At 41.5% G+C, this 18,223-nt stretch overlaps 1 protein-coding gene across 6 annotated transcripts in view; it reads left to right on the forward strand.

Annotated features, from left to right (window-relative positions):
- The first annotated feature begins 218 nt into the window (after nucleotides 1–218).
- The window catches only part of LOC147889154 (putative RNA-dependent RNA polymerase 4), a 154,463-nt gene continuing 136,458 nt past the window's right edge, over nucleotides 219–18,223 (forward strand). For 4 of the 6 annotated variants that reach the window (XR_015542944.1, XR_015542947.1, XM_087391960.1 and 1 more), the window contains exons 1-5: nucleotides 219–452; nucleotides 550–1,492; nucleotides 1,612–1,744; nucleotides 14,085–14,162; nucleotides 14,299–14,467. Coding sequence is in view for 2 of the 6 variants with exons in the window: in XM_087391960.1 (XP_087248086.1) it covers nucleotides 660–1,492; nucleotides 1,612–1,744; nucleotides 14,085–14,162; nucleotides 14,299–14,467 (1,213 nt within the window). In the remaining 4 variants the exon portion in view is untranslated. The remainder of the gene's footprint in view (nucleotides 453–549; nucleotides 1,493–1,611; nucleotides 1,745–14,084; nucleotides 14,163–14,298; nucleotides 14,468–18,223) is intronic. The other 2 variants (XR_015542946.1, XR_015542945.1) reach the window with 2 other exon arrangements.

Raw genomic sequence — 18,223 nt, forward strand, 5'->3', positions numbered from 1 at the left:
AACACATTAGAAGCTCTTAAAGTACTACTAACCACAATTTGGATGGTCAAATTGACCAAATGAACTAACTTCATAACTATGGACCTAAAAACCAAGCCATCCCTAGGACCCTTTGCGGGGCCCAAAAAGTAAAAAGCAACTTTGAAGTAAGATTCAAAAATAGCGCGTCCGCGCCAAGGAAGGGCAAATCTGCGCCTAATGACATGATCCGCCTAATGACATGACGGAGTCTCAATCACCGGAGAAAGGTATGGTTGGCCTTTTATGGGTCACAATTATGGAATGGCGACGAGCTAAGTTGCTACTCTCTCTCAGAGAACGTTCGGAACTTGTATGCGATATCACAAACAGAAAACGGTCATGCAAAAGGAGTGTAGCAGTGAGATGATGAACGGGCAGAGCAATCGCAACAGCAACGACGAGGGAAGGGCCAGCACAGTAGAACAAGACAGGTGCGAGTGAACTTGTCAGTTTATCATGGCATTGTCGGACGAATGCGTAGCTTCAAAATCTAAACTTTCATACTTCCAAACGTGGCTATCTTGACAGATAGAAAACTACGGACAATATGGAGCTGGGCGCAAGAAGTCACTAACTTTTGTTGTGCCACAGGTTCTCGAGGGTCTAAGACTGCAATAAAAAACATAACATATTAACTCATGTCCCATCCAGTTGATATGGTGCTCAGTCAAAGTCTCGAGTTTTATCTTCCGATTTCTGTAGAAGTGAAGCTGTCGAGGCTCTCGGCTCGACATGGGCAAGTCATCGATAGGAAAACCCGGTTGGATTTGTTACGTGCAGGGGAGTCACTGTCAATCCAAGCATTAGAAATGATTGAGAGGCTTACCTGTCCAATCGATATAAAGTCTCTCTCTGCCTATGTGTCGAAGATTATACGACAAGTCTCTACATGCTCCCCTACCTCAACTCCCTTGCTTTCGGTGCATGATTCGACTTCACCTTGCCATAGTCTATCTCCCGCTACTATTTCACTTTCACCCCAACCGCTAACTTATGGTAAGGATATCAATACTGTGCTGCAAAAGTTTCCTGAATTTGAAAACTATGACAAAGACTTCTTCAAGATGCTGGACGATCACGATATGTCTCCATCGAAGGTTTTTTTGAAATGTCCTTCACCTTCACAAACTCAAACAAACATATCAACAATACAAGGACAGAGATCCCATTTTGGGAGCGACAACTCACCATGCACAACCAGATATGACAGTTTTGGCCGCAAAGGAACCTATGGGCGTAGGGAGGATGGAGTGGCAAGAAAGTTGAACTTGGCGACATCGAGTGGCGAGCGTAGAGCCAACCTTGGTTCATGTGACGATTTTAGCAGGGCAACACAAGTGAAAGAATGGTATGCCAAATGGGTCTCACAAGTTGGCATTTGCAACAACGTATCGCCGTCTATAGAGCTGCTAGAGGCTCACGGAGAGCTCAGCCAAGAGAAGGCATTGTTCGTTACTACTTTTTTCCCCAAGTAATGCCGTCCTCTTTATCTTTGTAAAATTACTTGACATTGCCCAAAGTTCTGGCCCATGGATTTATGCATGACTCTAATGTTTCTTTCATGTTATGGAGGAGGGTTTGGCTTTGCAGAGGAGGATGGGAGAGTGCTTTTTCCGTTGATGAATTAAGGAGGTACCAGGGTATGAGCATGAGTGAAATAGAGGGCAGAGTTAAAAAATGTGCTGAAATCTTCAACAATGCGTTTTGCAACAAATTGCTGAAGGTGAGTTATAGTTTGTCTGAAAGCTTTATCTTCTTGCAAGCTCTTTTGGCTGATGTGGGCCTGCAGCTTAGTTTGCTAGTGTGTATACATTCATCATGCAAGCATTGATGGCATGTTTGTCTAATAAGTATACTCTCGTGCTGACTTCCTTAGCTTGTCAAACTCACTTGCATTTAGGCCATGCATGAGAGGTTGGAGGACAACCTCTTGGGAGCCTCAATTGTGGCCAGCTGCTTTGCTGTAACTAATCAGTTATATTGATCAAGCACACGTGCCCATTGAGCTACATCAGCTGCTCAAATAATTGTGTAGTTCTTACCATGTCAACTCAACAAAGCAATGTTTGAATGGAAGGCCATGGAAAGGCTTCCTCCTAAGTGTCTAGCAACAGATCAGCTGAAAGCTTCTTCCTGTTGCCTCATTGGACACATATAAGCGGAAAACAGACACAACACACACTCTCTCTCACCTTAGGGTGGATCGAATTAATCTAAGAAGGATATTCCATATGCTGCCCACATGGCAGCCTTTGCATCTGTCTCTTCCCCATGATGCCTATAGGTGTCACTCCCAATGGGGGTCAACAGGTGGGCACCCACCCGATCAAAGAGGCGCTCCATCAGCTCCTATGTAGAAACTCTCAAGAACAAATCAAAGGCGTCCTCCCTTGCACCCGCATATCCAGCTCCTCTAGTATGCTCCACAAAGTTTTCTATTTCTTTGAGCCAATTTGGATCAAACCAATCACACTGGATGTGGCAATGCTAGATTATGTCTGTTGCCAAAATCGTGTTATTGCCGAGGTATTACTACATGTCCATCCACTGACTATGCAAATGACCATTCCATCCTCGAATTGTCAAGTGACAATGCACCAATTCCTATTGTGAATCTGAACTGCAGCCAAAGAAAGATGAATGATTGAAGACTCCTTAAGTTTTTGTCGAGATTCTTGGTATCTAAAGAATCTATGACAAAGATGATGAACGAGTTGACATTGCAGTGCCTTACAAGATCCAAGTTCCTCATGAGCTCCACTAAGGATCAATCTTGAGCCCTTTGAGGTAACATTTATGCTCTTTTGCTTTTGGATGTTTAGTCTAAGTTTGCCTCATAAATCTCTAGCATACTGCATCCTTTGAGCATCCTCCTTGATAGTTGACCATGTCTAGGCCTCCCCACTCATCCCGTAGGCATCAAAGTAGATGTCCTTGCATTTCTAGCTGGATTTGAAGTCACCTCCTTTTCAAACAAAGCGAAGGCCTTTGTCTTCAAGCAAGGAACTCTTGTGTCGATCCTCGGGGATTTGATGTCAGTTTATGTGTATCTGTAGGCTAGTGGCTTTTGGGAGACAAAGATTTACTTAAACTTTTCTACAATACATATAGGTATATTGACGACCTTTGTGTGATAATAATTCAATCATGCAGATCCAACCTTTGGACACAACATCGAAAGTTTAGGTGTTTTTCCAAATTATTTGGATTTGGCAAATGATGGCGAGTAGGGACATGGCTATTGGTCTCTCTTCCTTGTGCAATTTTGGCAATGGCGGGGAAGGTTTGAGAGGCTCCCACAGTGTCTATTGGAATGTCCTCTGTTCATTTCTACTTAGCCCTTCCACTGTGACACTTTTTCGTTTGGAATTCTACTCGTCTACATTATGGTTTCCTGTTGCACATATTCAAGTTCAGGTCACATGACAGCAAACCATGTCAACCACTGATAACCTAGAAATCAATACTGTTTGATAGTGAAGATGGTAAAATCATATTGGAGATGACAAATCACACTAAAGTGGTGTGGTCACACTGAATGTAACATGAGCTATATTGAAGATAGCATACATGGTGATCAGCCATGATAATAGGTAACCTCTGAACTGTAAATAACCAAGTGCACATGATTTGTAGGGTCGTGATGTGAAGTCTTGAAAGTCACAAGGTCTATGGGATATCTCCCAATATGACACGCGGCACGTCTAGGACTCACTAGACTATAAAACACCACCTAGACCACCTAGAACACACATTTTTGACTCACTTTGGCTTCATATTCCAACACCCCCCCACGAAGGCAAGGTGAGAGACTATTGGAATGGAACCAATAATAGAACATGACAATGACGGTCATCAAAACTGTGCATGCCGATCTAGAACTAGACATGGCTCCCACACAATCTTAGAGGCAAGTGAGCATGGCTCAGAGGCTAGTGAGCATAACATAGAAAGCTTATTTAGCATGGCTTAGAAGCTCATCATGCATGGATGCATGATCAACTCAGAGGTCTAGGAGATCAATGCACCAACATCCTGGAACTCTCAAGCCAGGCCTGATAAACAAATAGACCTATCAATGCTAATACATGGCTCCCACAGTACATCCCCCTTGGCTTCATAATAGGACATGTTAGGAAGCCACACACCAAAGTAGGAAAACCGATACATCTTTTTAGGAGGACTATCCAATTCAGAGGACCTTTAGACTCAATGACAACCAAACACTTAGTTACATATCATTTTATGGGGACTACCCAGGGCAGAGGATCCCAAAATACATCAAGCTGTAGGAATAATAAAAATAGATCTCTTAGGAGTAAGAGATGTCCTTTAAGTAGCCACTGCGCATGTGTGCACATCCCTGCGAGTCGATGACGATATCGATGAAGCACTAGGCATGGATGCCTCAAAATATGTCCATGGGGTAGCGACATGGAGCGGTCATGGCATGACTCAAAATAGAAGATGGAGAGTCACCAAAAAGTCGATGCAGAGGTTGGAGGTGCCACAAGGACTAGTAGAGTCACTCAATATGCAAGCCTAGCACCACGGGCAATTAGAGAAGTAATCGGAGAAGCCGGGAAGTAACCATACCTCACATCAAGATCATTTTTCTTTATCTTCTTGTTGCAAATTAGTGTGGAGTCTACACACCGTTATAGAAGGCGGATGAGGTGTGCAATGTGGCAGCTCGAATGGCGAGAAGATAGAGCTTTGTGGGCAGTAGGAGAAGCGTGAGCAGCAGCGTGGGCAGCTAGAACCAACATGTGCAACTAGATGGCGGGCAGAGGGGATAGCTACGTGGACATCAAGAGAATCTACGTGGGCAGCTATAGCTTAGCTTCGCGGGCACCAATTGGAGCAGCAAAAGATGGAGGTGGATATGGAGATAGTGATAGTATGTTGGAAACTATCATCCCATGAACTCAAGAACAAAATCCGCGCGCAGGAATAATTTTCGTCACTTTTTGCAGGAGCTATATCTTTTCATAGAAAACTCGGATTGCAATGATGTAAAAACGAAAATTGTAGTACTCAAGGTCCTCTACAACTTTCTTAAAGACATAAAGTCGTGATTCTGCTTCCAAATCTAGATAGAAGCATCACATGGTCTGTAGGTCACAGAGAGAGCAACAAAAACAGCACCACTCCAGGATGTCTTTGTAGCTGAAGGAAGTAGAAGAGCTCATCAAGGAAAGGGAAGAGAGGTGGCATAAGCTCAAGTTGGAGAAGACAACGTTGGAGGAGAATCCCAATGTTGATGAAGCTTTCAATGGAGAGTAGGGAAGGGGAGCTTTTCCAAGAGAAGAGAGGGCAGCTTCTCTTTCTGGCCACCCTCTACCTCATGGAGAAGCAAGGAGGAAGGGAAGGGCTAGGAAGAAAGGCTCTAATACCATATGAAGAGACATGGAAGCTAGCTAGGAACGGAATGGAAATATGGAAAGCATAATGAAAGGCAGAATGGAAAGGAAAGAAAGTGTAAGGCAATAACCAAAATACTCACAATGTATTGATAGCTTGATGTTGATTGTTGTAATAGACAATAGATAAGTACAACACTATATAATGTGACACTAGACTCTAGAAAGTCACAATGTCTATGGGATATCTCCCACTATGACACGTGGCACGTCTAGGACTCACTAGACAATAAAACACCACCTAGACCACCTAGAACTTACATTTTTGACTCACTTTGGCTTCATATTCCAACAAAGTCCCGTCACAAGAACTCGCACAAAGAAACTTACACATGTGGTCTCCTAAACATATGAATGTAGATGATGTTGCCAACGTGGATGATGTAGAGTTCTTCATCATAACTTTGCTGTCCACTCCTAGTCCGCTCCGATTAAAGCATGTGTTTACATCCTCCAAGTTTAGAGAGAACATAGGAAAAACAAATGAAATAAATGGAAATAAGATATTCTATAAATGTAGCTGAGAAAAGTGCCTAACTAATGCTCCAGCCACTTTTAGTAGGCTGATGAGAAGGATTTCACGACCCTACTTGGGAAAATTTGTCATAGTCTTCTTTGACGACATTTTAGTTTTCAGCTAGAGTGGGGAAGAGCATAAAGATCACCTTGCTAAGGTGATGGAGCTCCTAAGGAAGGATCGTTTGTTCCTAAATACCAAGAAGAGTAAGTTCTTCAAGACAGAAATAGAGTATTTGGGACACATTATGTCTGCTGAGGGAATTCGGGTTGACCTTAAGAAGGTCAAGGCCATAATTGAATGGCCAATATCCAAAAATATACATGAGTTGAGATCCTTCCTAGGGATGTGTAGTTATTATCGTAGATTCATTAAGAATTTTGCACGTCTTGCTTCTCCACTAAAAGATTTGTTGAAGAAGCATTCCTTGTTTGAGTGGGGAGGGGTTCACCAAGTAGCTTTTGAGGAGCTTAAGACAACATTGGTGAGTGTTAACACTTCCGGACATGGACAAAGAGTTCTTTGTTATATATACGGATGCGAGTGGTACCTCGATTGGGGTACTGTTGATGCAAGAAGGGCATCCCATTGCTTATGAGAGTAGAAAACTTCAAGTGGCTGAATTGAAATATATCACATATGAGAAGGAGTTACCGGAAGTCATTCATGCTTTGAAGTTATGGAAGCATTATCTATATGGTTCGTCTTCCAAGATTAAGATTGATCATCAAAGTATCAAGCACTTGTTTTCTCAACCCATTGCTTCTTCAAGGCAAATCAAATGGGCTGAATATATTCAATTCTTTGGACAACCAAATATTGAATATCAGCCAGGAAAGGAGAATTTAGTAGCTGATGCTTTGAGTAGACGGCCTCAAGTTAATCACATTTCTGTGATTAAGGAGAAATCATTAGGAGCGATGGTTGAAGCTTATCCTTTAGATGAGGACTTCGCTAAAATTTATGGGAATATTTAGCGTAACGAGGTCTGGGGTTTAGAGGCTTATTCCATCGTGGATGGATACTTATTGTTGGGATGTCCCATATGTGTAGCCAGGCCTAAACTTTGCAAAGAAGTTTCAACCTTTGTTCAACAATGTGACGTATGTCAGTGCATTAAATCTGACACAAGTAAGACTGCTGGTCTTTTGCAGCCTTTGCCCATTCTCTCTGAAAGGTGGGAACACATTACAATGGATTTTGTGTCAGGTTTTCCCAAGGTTGGTCAGTTTGAGCACATTTTAACTGTTATAGATAGGCTGAGTAAACAGGCTCATTTTATTCCCTGTAAAAAAGAGTTGTCTGCTTCTGAAACAACAAGGTTATTCATTAGGAAAATCTTTAGGTTACATGGATAATGATGGCCGTTTCATTAGCAACGTTGGACAGCCCTATTAGAGAATCTCGGAACCAAAGTGAAATTTACTGCAGCCTTCCATCCTCAAGGAGATGGACAAAGTGAGAGAATGTCCATCAAACCATAATTATTTTACTTCGAGCTTATGTCCATGACCAACCTAGAAGGTGGCCAGAGTTCTTACCATGTTAGAGTTTGCTTATAACAACACTGTTCATACTTCCACCAAGAAAGCCCCAATTGAAATTATGTATGGGCAATGTTTACTCACTCCAATAACACACTTTGGGGAGTGAATTTTTGCTGCTGACCAGTTTGCTGAGGATATGTCACAGGTTATTGAGAAGGTAAAAGAACATATTAAGAAGGCCTAGGTTCAACAATCCAAGGAGCCAATAAAGAAAGAAAAGAAGTTTATTACAAGGAGGATGATTTGGTTTTATTGAAGATTGATAAAAGAAGAATCAAATCAGTGAGAGGAAGTACAAAACATGTCAAGTTAGCACCGAAGTTTTATGGTCCATTTCAGATTTCAGCAACTTTATATCCAGAAGAAGGATCCAGAGCATATGAGCTGAAATTACCAGCCCATTGGCGTATGAAGAATATCTTTCATGTGAGCAATTTGAAGAGATACCATGGCGATACTTCTACGTTTTTGGATCCTCAGCATCAAGAAGAACTTGAACTTGAAGATGGCACCGAAGTTCTTACTTCGGAAGAGATTGTGTACCATAAAGAGAAGAGTACTCGTGGAAAGAAGAGATATATGTATTTATTGAAGTTTTTAAACCAACCAGCTAGTGATGCATAATGGATGGAAGAAGAGTTCTTTATAGATTTTCCACAGATACTCGCATATTATAAAGAGGTGATGCAATTGCAGAAGTAACAAGAGAAAGTGTACGTAAGAGGAGAAGACAAGCAATAATCCAGAAGAGGACTTCTGCTCATTCAAGGAGGAGGGAGTGTCATGACGAGAAATGATTATTTAGTTAATTAATAGTCATTAGAACCTTATTATTGCTAGATGCCAATTTGATGGTGCGGTTATACGTTTGTATTTATGATCGATCAAGCGGTGTAAATAGTACCGCAAAACTATGTAACATTGGCCAATGATTAGTAATAAACATGTGCACACATGTGTCTAGGTCCTAGGGGCAATAGGAAAGGAAAGGGTGCATTATAGTGCATTGAATGGTAGGTGCATGGGACATAGGATAAGGATAGGTGTAAATGGAAAGATGGAACTTCAGTGATCTCAAGGGACATTAATCAAAGAGTATCACCCTTTCATTGTGAATCTCACGTAGCATTCTTTCTACCACATTGCATTCATCCGCCATCTCTCTCCCACCTTGCATGTAGGTCGAAATCGAAACAAGTACTCTCATGAGGGCGCTCTACCCCATTGGATGGCCAATTGGCATTCAAATTTTGCATGCATTGCACACATTTGCATTCTCAAAAAGTTTAGTTCTTCACATACACACTTGATTTGGGGGTTAATTTTGGTTTTACTTGGATTCAGAGGGATGTTCCCATCAAATATCTAGGATGCTTGGTCGGTATGGGTATCTACTCTTCACAACAGTTTGCTCCAGTGTTAGAGAGCATGAGGAGGAAACTCCTCTTTTGGAGTTCAGTCAAATTGGACCTGGCTTCCCGGGTGGTGGTTGATAACCAAGTTTTGTTAGCCACGGCATGGTATGTTTGCTCTTGTTGGTGCAGCTCTAAGGATTGCATCACTCAACTCAAGAGACTATAATAAATTTTTTGTGGAATGGGCTAGATAGCATCATAGATACTGTGGCCGGTTTGGGAGATGTTGATCCTTCCCACAAAAGGAGGTCTCAATATTATAGAACCGGACTTGCAGTGCAGAGCATTACTTTGCAAGTTTGTGGTAAGGGGACTTTTGCTTGGGCAAGAGCCTTGGAAGGATTTCTTTATTCGAAGCATACATGCATGTTTTTCTTCTTTAGGTGGAGACAGGATGGGTAGCATCAAGTGGATTTTTACTTCAGCCCCCCTCAGGTCTCCTTCCTTTCCTCTCATGATAGCCATTTTGAAAGCTTGGAGCAGCTTCAGAAATACTCTTTGGAGAATTTCCCCGGTTTCTTTGGAAGAGATTGATAGGCGGCTGGTCATGTGGAATGACAAAGTACTTGATGAGAATGGTAGACTGCTAGGCTAGTCACATTATATGCAGTGGTTGAGATGGAAGAGAGGAGGATCCTGAAAAGCTTTTAGAAAGCTTTTGGAGGACCGTAAATTGCAAGTAGTAAGTCATCTCAGAGGAAGTGCAGCAGATTGATGTAACCATTCGAGTGGATTGGATTGAGACGGATAATATGCCTATCTCTTGTTGCACTTGGATGGGAGCCTTCTCAGGGTTGGGCATTCCACTTCAGGTTATTGCTTTGCCATGATCACACGAGGATGCCTTGGTTTTTGATGTGTCCAGATGGGAGATAGGCTGTCTAGATCTTCAGATAATGTTCTTACTTTCCAGCCTATCAGGGTCTTTGGTTTTGTAGAGCATGACTCAGATTCTCAATGGTACGTAGACTCTGACCCACTTTTATTGGCCTTGGGTTCATGGAGATTGTGGTTCTATGATGCGGTCTCAATAAAGTATTTGTAGTGGGACCTAAGGGAGTGGGAATCTATTGATGAAGGGCATCGAGAGAAGGGCCTCTCCTTCTTTCATTACACGGTAAGTAATGCTTGGCAGTTCCAAATTAGTTGCAGAGGTGGGAGAATTTTCAGATTTCTGTTGATTTGTAGAAAGGTTTTTGGAGGGGACCTTGAAATCCCACATGAATAGAAAAATCACTCTATTCTTTTGGCTTTCTATTCATGGTGTGATTGTAGTTAATTTGTGGAGGTCCAGATTTGGGGCGGACTCTATGGGTCCTCGCTGCCACTTTGTGGTGAAATCAGTTCAGCATTGCTAATGAGACTACAAACATGCGATGATTACCTGGAAAGGGATTGCTAGGATTTTTAGCACCTTTGCCCATCACCCTTTCATCATGACTCGAGATTTAGTTGTTAGGTATTTTACGAGAGGCATGAATCTTCTTATGCTTTCTCGATTCGGTGACACTTAGTAGAGTCATGCCCTCTGGACGATGTACCAGCGTTACCTTTTGGAGCGGTGCATCCTCTTGGTAGATTCTGGCTAGCATTTCAGCATGGCATCTGGAGAGCTCGATGCACAGAGATCCTAGACCATTCCCAGGTTGACCCCTCTCATTACTTTGGCCAATATTTGAACAGATACTCTACATACTTTGATGGTCACTTGGATGAGCATGCATGGATCTTCTAGAGTGGCCTTTGGTAGGAATGGAGAGGCTCTCTTTTTTTCTCGAGGTCGTCTACAAGGTTGTGGTGGCATTTTCAGTCTCAGTGTTGGATTATCCCTACCTCATTTTGAGGTGCTTTGCATGTTGTATTTCTGCTTTGAGCTTGCTCTCGTGGGTTTTATTCATACTTAATAGAAGTCTTTTTCATGGGGGAAAAAAACAGAAGAATTATCATTTTACATCTCTCTTATAGCTCTTAACAAAGGAACAGCTACTAGCGCTGCCTATGTGTAGTATCCACTATTTGTGAAAGTGTATCCAACTCAGCACATTCATGTAAGTTTGAATTGAAGTTGCGACAAGGTCTTCAAGCTCATTGTGCTTGAAACTTCATGTCATTCCTCATGTGGATCTCCATGGGTGATGATTGTCATGTACTATCACTAAAGAATTTGATTTATAGGCCTCACGAACCATATTTGGTCTTCAATGAGACCGAGTTATTTAGAGAGAGAGATGATTGAGAGGCCATTCCATTGATGCTTCGCTGCATGACTAGGGAGGTGTATATGATACACCGAAGAGGCGGGATCCATCGGAATGATCCTGTTCTAGATTCATGTGCAACAGCCACATGGGTCTTTCTACTCAAGATCATTGGATGGAGTAGTGGCTATATTTGGCTGAAACAAGCCCATGGTGCTGCCCCCACACACCCACACCCACACACACACACACTTTTTTTTTTTGTAAAACCAAGATACTTATATTATAAAACATTCATTTACATCCAGGCCGTGCTCAAAATAGAGCTACAGCCCTATCCATCAGAAACAGTAAAAGAAAAGTTGAATACAAGAAACATCCCAATCTTCCTCATGTAAGGCATCATATAAAGACTGCCTTAATGAGGCTCTGAAAAACTCATAAGGATGCTGAAGAGGAGAATTCAGATATGCTTGGATGCGCTGCAGCCAGAGGGTCCATAAGGCCCAGTATCTGATCCAGTGGAAGAAGAGAGAATACTGTGACAAAGAAGCTGATAGTTTGCCATACATCCAGAAAAACCTGTAGAACCTGTGTGCTGGAAATCTGAGAGATAAAAAATAGGAGATTCTATCTAGAAGGTCTCTAGAATATGAACAAAACCACAATAAATGCGGAATACTCTCCGATGCAAGGTGACATCTTGGACAGAGAGGTGAAGCTATTCGTCGTTTAGCCAATTTCACTCCCACTGGGAGAATACCAACAATACATCTCCATAGGAATAGTCTTTGCTTCAATGGCATTTTCAACTTCCATATCATTTGCAATCTTCCTTTCCACCAGGCTAATGATTTGTTCAGATGCCATAAAGAATTAGCATGATGGGCAATCCAAGGAGGAGGTAATATTAATCTATAAGCCTGTATAGATGTCAATGATTGCAAAGGCTTAGAAGAAATGCTTGGACTTGAAGATTGAAGGTGCCAATCTTGAAGCCTGTCACTGCCATTCAATGTCGGAATCGGAACTAGAGGAAGTAGGAGATCAGCAATAGCTTTCCAAATAGGTCTATGATGCATTGCCAGGTTGTATTGTCTACATGCTGCTGGAAAAGGGAGAATATTTCCTTGCATATCTACAACGTCATCAATGAACCGGATACCCATTTTCATAAGATTGTAAGCTCTGATGGGTTGTTGAACAGCAAGGGGAGAGGAAAACACGGCACTCCAATGAATACTCTCCAATCTGAGTGATGATGCTAGAGAAGCAGGATGAGGAGACCATTTGATGTGAGAGAGTACTTGCTTCCAATCCTGAATCAAGGAATTAGAAAATGGACAACCAGGGATTTTACCTTGAAATTTTCCAAGTACTACTTCCGATGGATCTACTATCCAATGTCCATAAGCATGTGTGCGCATCTGACCACACAAAATTGCTAGCATAATAGACCAAGGCTGCTCTTGTTGAAAGAATGTTTTGAGCATAGTGATCTTTCTTGCCAACACATGATATTTGATGTTTATTATATTCAAACCACCATGCATTCTGGGTGAGCAAAGCAAGTCCATTTTGAGCAACCGTAAAGCTTTTTTATGAAGCTTGGTTTTCCAAAAAATCTCCATGGCTTGAGACATAAAAGATGAGAGATCTCGAGACGACCAATGTAATAGAGGAAGGTAGAACTGGACATAAGCTAGAACAATAGACTGGACAATTCGAAGCCGTACATGCAGAGGTCATGTGGAAATCTTCCAATATTGTAATTTGTCCTGAATTTTGTTGAACATCCACAACATTTGTTGCTTATTACTGATTTTCCAGCCAATAGGATAACCCAAATGTCTTACTATATGTTCTGGTTGAATAATCTGGCCCGGCCACAGAATAGCATGCCAATCACAAAGCTTGAGAGGCAAGAGTTTTGATTTCTGAAAATTAATTTTAAGACCAGCTGCCAACCCAAAATCTGAAAGGGTATCCATCAAGAGGCGAATCTCCAATGGACTGTTCTTTAGCATGAAGAATGAATCATCTGCATAGGCCTGCGCTATGAAGGGTCGTGAACCAGAAATCTGAAGCCCCTCTAGCTGTCCAGTATCAACCATGTGATCCATATAAAGAAGCAAAGGATGTGAAGCGATGGCATAAAGCAAGGCACTGAGAGGACATCCTTGTCGAACCGAACGTTTGAGAGTCCAAGACTCAGACAAATGTTTCCCTATAAAGCATTGTGCAGTAGAATTTGAATAAAGTCAATATAGGACATTAGATAGCTTTGGCCCAAAACCAAGTTTTTGCATGATTTGAGAGACATAATCCCACTGTACTGTATCAAACGCCTTCGCCACATCCACCTGCATGACCAACACATCTTGATCTGAATATTTAGCATATTCCATTGCGATAAGACTGTTAGTGATATTGTCATGTATGTGCCGTCTTGGAACAAAACCATATTGCCTGGGATGAAGTCCATCATGAAGGATATTACCCACACACACACACACAAATTATGGTGGTAGGCTGTAGCACCCACTTTTGTGGCAAATGGAATGCTTTTTTGGCGCCTTAGTAGACGCTTAGTGCAGCACCCACTTCATGGTTTTTTGTTTAATTTTTCTACTTCTAGTCCTATTTAGGGGCGGGGGGGGTGTGTGTGTGTGTGTGCACGCACATATGTGTTAAAATGAAATCTTCTGATTTTGTAATAGCTCATCTCCACTTTGGAGATCAGCTCGTGTAATATAAATACATATGGATTTTACAAAAAAAACTGTGTTATACCAAAAAAAGATGGTGTGTTGTATGCATTGCTTTATGATCTTGAAGTCACATAAATATTTTACATTGTAGAGAAAATCTGCTAAGAATCTATATTTAAAAAAACGAATGATGCTATTTGACTTAATAATGTGAGTACTGGTTAATACCCACACGACATCATTTTGGCGCAGATAGATTGGTGTAGACGAGAGGACCATCACATTATTTTCCATTGTGATGTAAGCTGTGAAGGATTGTGTACCTTTAAGGTATGAGTCAATGTTCTACGGCGTTAGTTTAAAATGCACCATAGTTTGTGTTTGAAGTTTTGGTGTGCGTTTTCCATTTAGAGAGTTTATTTATTAGTACATGACACAATATGTGATGCCATATGGCATCTTGCAGGGGCCATATTTCGAGCGTGTGGGCAGTCCTCTTCAACGAGTGTTTGGGGATGCAGGTGTACTGCGCGTGCATTTTGCAGAGCATAACAAGAGTGATGAAACAGAGGGTTGTTATAGAAGGATTGCAAGAGAGGGCATCTTGGTTGGTCTTCGACGCTACATGTTTTTTGGTATGTAAAGCAACAAGTGTACAAGATGAAGAAATTGCATCAGTCCTCTTTTTAAATCTTATTTGCTTTTCAATTGTGGCTAATGGCACCGTTACTAGTTTATGCTTAAACACAGCAAGGGGTTTAAATATTCCAGCCATTAAGGCTTATTCTTCCGACACCCTCACCCTTGTGAAAAACTCTATATTAATTTTTGGAAACACGATAAGGTTGCTGAACAGTGAAAAGTAAGAGAGACCAGCTTCTTTGCAGCTTGCCTCTCATGGTTATGCCTCATTTCCCAATGTTGTTAGAAGTTGAGTCAGTTTGGTGTGTTCTAGCGTAGTCTAGTGTGTCCTATGGATGCCACGTGTCACATTTGGAGTTATCCCATATGCATAGGTGTTCATATGTGTGTGTGTGCTCTTATATAAGAGCTGTACTTGTCTAGTGTCAATAGAATCAAGTATCAAGCTACAAGCTCTTTGGTCTACATGTGAGTACTTTCATTTTGTTCATTGCTTAGTCATTTTATTTCTTTTCCATTATGTCTCTCTTTGAGTATCACTATCTCTCTCCCTAGCCTACCCTTTCTCTCTCCCTTCTCCACCATGTGTCTTCAAATGTAACCCTGGAACATGTGTCAACAGCTATTTTGGTGTGACGTCACAAGCAATAGATTCCTTAATCCATGAGAATGGAGAAAGTGCATGCAAGCCGAGCCTTGTAAGAACTCTAATGACACTCTGGAGTCTTTTTGGACCCCTTTGAACCTCGCTCCTAGATCGAGTGAAAGGTCTATATGATGTCCAATCATATGTTGTCGAGGGTGTTTACAAGTTAAATTTGCTGACCCCCTATCACAGGGCTGCATTGCACTAGGCTGAAACGATAGCAACTGTAGTCAAGAGACTATTGTTATCTAAGGCACAAGGAAATATGTCATGTAAGGAAAATGTAATTTGCAATTAGAAAGTGGAATTCCAAATTACGTCTTGGATTAGGAGAGAGTGTGACACACCAACAAGCACTTAGGCACTAACCCTAATTTTAAGTAGTAGGCCTCTTCTACGATTGTACCAAATATTACAACATGCAATTCATTGTTTCAATTCCTATTTGAGTTTTTGACAGGTTTTCATACTTGTTTTGAAGCTTAAGGCTTGATTGGCTTCCTAGTAGCCTTGCTGTGTCTTTTTGTATATGGGATATGACCATAAGAAAATGGTAGTTCTAGAAGTTGGTCAGCACTTTGTTTTCAGGAGATCTTTGATTCAGGATTTGATGCCCTCCTCTTTTCGTGAGGGTAGATATGCCCCAATTCCAAGAATGATATAGTTGACATTAGACAGTGGTGACGAAAGTCCCTATGATGGTGTGTAAGAAGCATCATCGGTTCCTGTTTGGCTTGTAGGACCAGGTCATTAATGTGAATGCTAAGGCCCAATTATTTGAGCAATGTCATTCAATCGCCAATGGGAAACTCCTTTTTATAGGTTACCAGTAAAATGGAAATCAATAATCTCAGAACTCCAGTGTCTTTGATGTAAATGGATACATTATGTAAGTCTATTGCTCTTGTGTTTCTTGCCTTGCTTAACCATCCCTCTTCCTCATCTATCGGCCTTTGCTTTGCCTTCTTTCTCTTCCTTCCCCTCTTGTTCGTCCTTCGGCCTGTCCTTTCCTCTTCGCGCTATTGTCTTTGGCTTGTTGAGGGCCATTTTTCCTTTAAGATGGCAACTTTTACGACATGCTAGTTTTTGCCCGTCTTACGTCTTAGTTGCTTGCAAGTAGTCTGTTCGTTTGATGGCTTGTGGTTTCTCCTCAAAATCCCCCCCTCCCCCCCCCCCCCTCCCCAAAAAACACACACACACTTTTTTTTTTTTTTTGTAAAACCAAGATACTTATATTATAAAACATTCATTTACATCCAGGCCGTGCTCAAAATAGAGCTACAGCCCTATCCATCAGAAACAGTAAAAGAAAAGTTGAATACAAGAAACATCCAAATCTTCCTCATGTAAGGCATCATATAAAGACTGCCTTAATGAGGCTCTGAAAAACTCATAAGGATGCTGAAGAGGAGAATTCAGATATGCTTGGATGCGTTGCAGCCAGAGGGTCCATAAGGCCCAGTATCTGATCCAGTGGAAGAAGAGAGAATACTGTGACAAAGAAGCTGATAGTTTGCCATACATCCAGAAAAACCTGTAGAACCTGTGTGCTGGAAATCTGAGAGATAAAAAATAGGAGATTCTATCTAGAAGGTCTCTAGAATATGAACAAAACCACAATAAATGCGGAATACTCTCCGATGCAAGGTGACATCTTGGACAGAGAGGTGAAGCTATTCGTCGTTTAGCCAATTTCACTCCCACTGGGAGAATACCAACAATACATCTCCATAGGAATAGTCTTTGCTTCAATGGCATTTTCAACTTCCATATCATTTGCAATCTTCCTTTCCACCAGGCTAATGATTTGTTCAGATGCCATAAAGAATTAGCATGATGGGCAATCCAAGGAGGAGGTAATATTAATCTATAAGCCTGTATAGATGTCAATGATTGCAAAGGCTTAGAAGAAATGCTTGGACTTGAAGATTGAAGGTGCCAATCTTGAAGCCTGTCACTGCCATTCAATGTCGGAATCGGAACTAGAGGAAGTAGGAGATCAGCAATAGCTTTCCAAATAGGTCTATGATGCATTGCCAGGTTGTATTGTCTACATGCTGCTGGAAAAGGGAGAATATTTCCTTGCATATCTACAACGTCATCAATGAACCGGATACCCATTTTCATAAGATTGTAAGCTCTGATGGGTTGTTGAACAGCAAGGGGAGAGGAAAACATGGCACTCCAATGAATACTCTCCAATCTGAGTGATGATGCTAGAGAAGCAGGATGAGGAGACCATTTGATGTGAGAGAGTACTTGCTTCCAATCCTGAATCAAGGAATTAGAAAATGGACAACCAGGGATTTTACCTTGAAATTTTCCAAGTACTACTTCCGATGGATCTACTATCCAATGTCCATAAGCATGTGTGCGCATCTGACCACACAAAATTGCTAGCATAATAGACCAAGGCTGCTCTTGTTGAAAGAATGTTTTGAGCATAGTGATCTTTCTTGCCAACACATGATATTTGATGTTTATTATATTCAAACCACCATGCATTCTGGGTGAGCAAAGCAAGTCCATTTTGAGCAACCGTAAAGCTTTTTTATGAAGCTTGGTTTTCCAAAAAATCTCCATGGCTTGAGACATAAAAGATGAGAGATCTCGAGACGACCAATGTAATAGAGGAAGGTAGAACTGGACATAAGCTAGAGCAATAGACTGGACAATTCGAAGCCGTACATGCAGAGGCCATGTGGAAATCTTCCAATATTGTAATTTGTCCTGAATTTTGTTGAACACCCACAATATTTGTTGCTTATTACTGATTTTCCAGCCAATAGGATAACCCAAATGTCTTACTATATTTTCCGGTTGAATAATCTGGCCCGGCCACAGAGTAGCATGCCAATCACAAAGCTTGAGAGGCAAGAGTTTTGATTTCTGAAAATTAATTTTAAGACCAGCTGCCAACCCAAAATCTGAAAGGGTATCCATCAAGAGGCGAATCTCCAATGGACTGTTCTTTAGCATGAAGAATGAATCATCTGCATAGGCCTGCGCTATGAAGGGTCGTGAACCAGAAATCTGAAGCCCCTCTAGCTGTCCAGTATGAACCGTGTGATCCATATAAAGAAGCAAAGGATGTGAAGCGATG

The sequence above is a fragment of the Dipteris shenzhenensis genome, chromosome 20 (genome assembly GCF_047967505.1).
Source record: "Dipteris shenzhenensis isolate YYH24624 ecotype China chromosome 20, Dip_SZ_1.0, whole genome shotgun sequence".
Taxonomy (NCBI): domain Eukaryota; kingdom Viridiplantae; phylum Streptophyta; class Polypodiopsida; order Gleicheniales; family Dipteridaceae; genus Dipteris; species Dipteris shenzhenensis.